General features: G+C 37.9%; 1 protein-coding gene across 1 annotated transcript; it reads right to left on the bottom strand.

The window, feature by feature from the left end:
- Positions 1–278: 278 nt before the first annotated feature.
- Positions 279–1,934, bottom strand: LOC144549691 (protein DETOXIFICATION 49-like). The gene is made up of 2 exons (XM_078298461.1): positions 348–1,934; positions 279–309 (listed from the first exon to the last, which is right to left on the bottom strand). Exon 1 carries the CDS (start codon positions 1,819–1,821, stop codon positions 373–375), a length of 1,449 nt encoding a protein of 482 aa, XP_078154587.1. The 5' UTR covers positions 1,822–1,934; the 3' UTR covers positions 279–309; positions 348–372.
- Between the last annotated feature and the right edge of the window lie 719 nt (positions 1,935–2,653).

Genomic DNA, 2,653 nt, shown 5'->3' with positions numbered 1-2,653 from the left:
CCAATTTCGGCGCTCTAAGGAGACCGGAGACAATTATTTTGGCTGTCTGCTATTTTCAAGTAAATAAAATATCTCTTTCATGCATGTAGCCAATTTTTATCAAGTCTTGATAGCCACTAGTCCACTACCAAGACTTTTGAAAGAAATGAATTACATTAGTACCATTTGCAGTTTGACTTTTCCAATTACAACATCATAAATAAACAAATACAATATTGCATATACAAAAAATATATAACCAATCAAAAATTGTTTACATCATTTATATATATTCTAACAAAAACAAAAGTAAAAACAAACTTGTCTTAGCTAGATATATATTATATATATCACATGGACTAGATTACAAGCAGATAAGACCCAGATATTAAACTAATCCAACGATTGCAATCCTTCTCTAATATCAATAACCAAACTTGATTTTTCATCTCCATCGATTGCGGCGCTTGTTTGCGGCTTCTCTATTTTGTTAACCATCTCCAATATTTCACCATTAGTCTCTTCTTCCTTAGTAGAACTGGTACCAGTGAGCATTAACGCACGCTCAGCTTGTAACTCCCAATTTGTAGATTTAATGACCGCAAGCATCAACAACACACACGTGCCTTGCGCCGAGAGCAACCCGAGCCAGAGTCCCTTGAAATCCATTCCATAGCAGAAAGCGAGACCAACCGCTACGGGCATTCCAACCACATAGAAAGAACCGAGATTTACATTCGCTCCGATTTTCGGTCTAGCACTCCCTCGCAAGACCCCGCAACCAGTTGTCTGTGGGCAGTTTCCCAACTCACACATTCCCAAAATTGGAAGCACCGATGCCGTGAGTTTAACGATATCGGCATCAGTGGTGAACATTCTTGCCCATGAATATCGCACGGATGTGGCAAAACCAAATGCGATGGAGCCAAGTATAAAGCTTAGTATTATGCCAACAGTTGATGCTCTCTTGGCATAGCTAGGACGGTTTGCACCTAGCTCATTGCCAACACGGGTGGAGACACCGAAACTAAGAGATGATGGAAATATGTAGATGAGAGATGTAGTTTGGATGAGTATTCCCATTGAAGCAACAGTTGCTTGTGGGTTCGATAACAAGCCACAAAGTATGATCATTATCTCATACCACCACCATTCGAGACAAACACTTATGGCACTAGGGATGGATAAAGCAAGAAGAGAACCCCATCCATTGAGACATTCTTTAGTAATGTTAAACCCACCAGTTTGTTTGTGCACCCCTGAGAAGTATGTGTATGTCAGGAGAAATATAACAAGGTTAAGATTGGCCCAGACAGATGCCAATGCCACACCCTTTATACCCAGGTCAAGAACTGACACTAGAAGATAGTTTATTGGGTAATGAAGAAATATTGCAAGCATAGCACAAAAAGTCAATGGAAAATTTATGGATTGAGTCCTGAGATATATTCGCAATGGATGGATGAAAGATTGGAGAAGAAGGTCAGGAAGGGAGTATATGAGAAACACATGAGCAGCAGATGCGAGATTCTCTTCCTGACCACAGAGAATCAGGATTGGTTTCATGTAGGTCCAGAGTAATGAAATTGGAATGGAAACACATAAAAGGAGAAGCACAGTGCGTTGAAGAGTGAGACCGAGGAGGCTGTGGCGGCGTGCTCCAAATGCCTGGCCACATATCGGTTCCATACCCATAGCTAGACCACTGAGAACAGAATATCCTGTTATGTTTGCAAAGCCAATAGCAAGGGACCCACCTGCCAGAGCAAGGCCACCTAGTTGTCCCAGAAAGAGCATGGAGATCATGGAACGGAGGTATAAGATTAAACCGGTTATGATCATTGGTACAGATAAGGCGAGAATAGACCTTGCCTCTTCTAGATACTGATAGATCAGAGTGTCAGTTTCTTCTCTTTGTAGTATCAATGAGGCTGTTTCTGGTGCGGTAATGATAATGATTTGCTCATTGCAATTGGTAGTCATGGCTGTACTTAATTAAGAAGGGGTTTTTACTTTTTAATTAAGGAACTAATAATTTCTACCAAATAGAGCAATAGATGATGTATGGATAGTATATATAGATTACAAAAAAGCAGTCAGGTTTAGGTTGTGAAAAAGACTTTGCATGTGCTAATTAAGTTTTGTGGTGGGTAAATTAAGGAGAGGAGACTGAGGAATGTTTTGGATAACATTGCATGCATATGACATCGCATGGAGGTTGAAGAAACACAAAACGGTGTCCTCGTATATATAGACTAAAACAGAGTAGAGAATTCTAAAAAAAAAAAAATTTTAAATGAATGATAAATTGATAATTGCATTATATTGTATCGTCTCCAATTAAATCATATATATATATATAATACCGTCCCGAAACAGGAGCGAAGCAAGCTAGGATAAGGCACAAATAAGATAGACAGAATTTCAAATTTTTATTATAAATCAAGTATATTTGGGACATTTTATTTTTAGGAAATTAAACACAGTACGTCTGAATAGTAAACATTTTTTTTCGAACAGATCATTAAATTAAGATACTAATTAAATCCATCTGAAGTCAATTAAGACCAAATTATCTGAAATAAGTTTGACATTTATCTTGACACGTATCTTGACATTATATATATGTAGAATCAATTTTTAAACTGATATGTCTTTCTAAAGTCAAACATTG

Source organism: Carex rostrata, chromosome 35 (genome assembly GCF_964058835.1).
Source record: "Carex rostrata chromosome 35, lpCarRost1.2, whole genome shotgun sequence".
Lineage (NCBI taxonomy): Eukaryota > Viridiplantae > Streptophyta > Magnoliopsida > Poales > Cyperaceae > Carex > Carex rostrata.
This window is presented reverse-complemented; position numbering and strand designations above follow the sequence as displayed.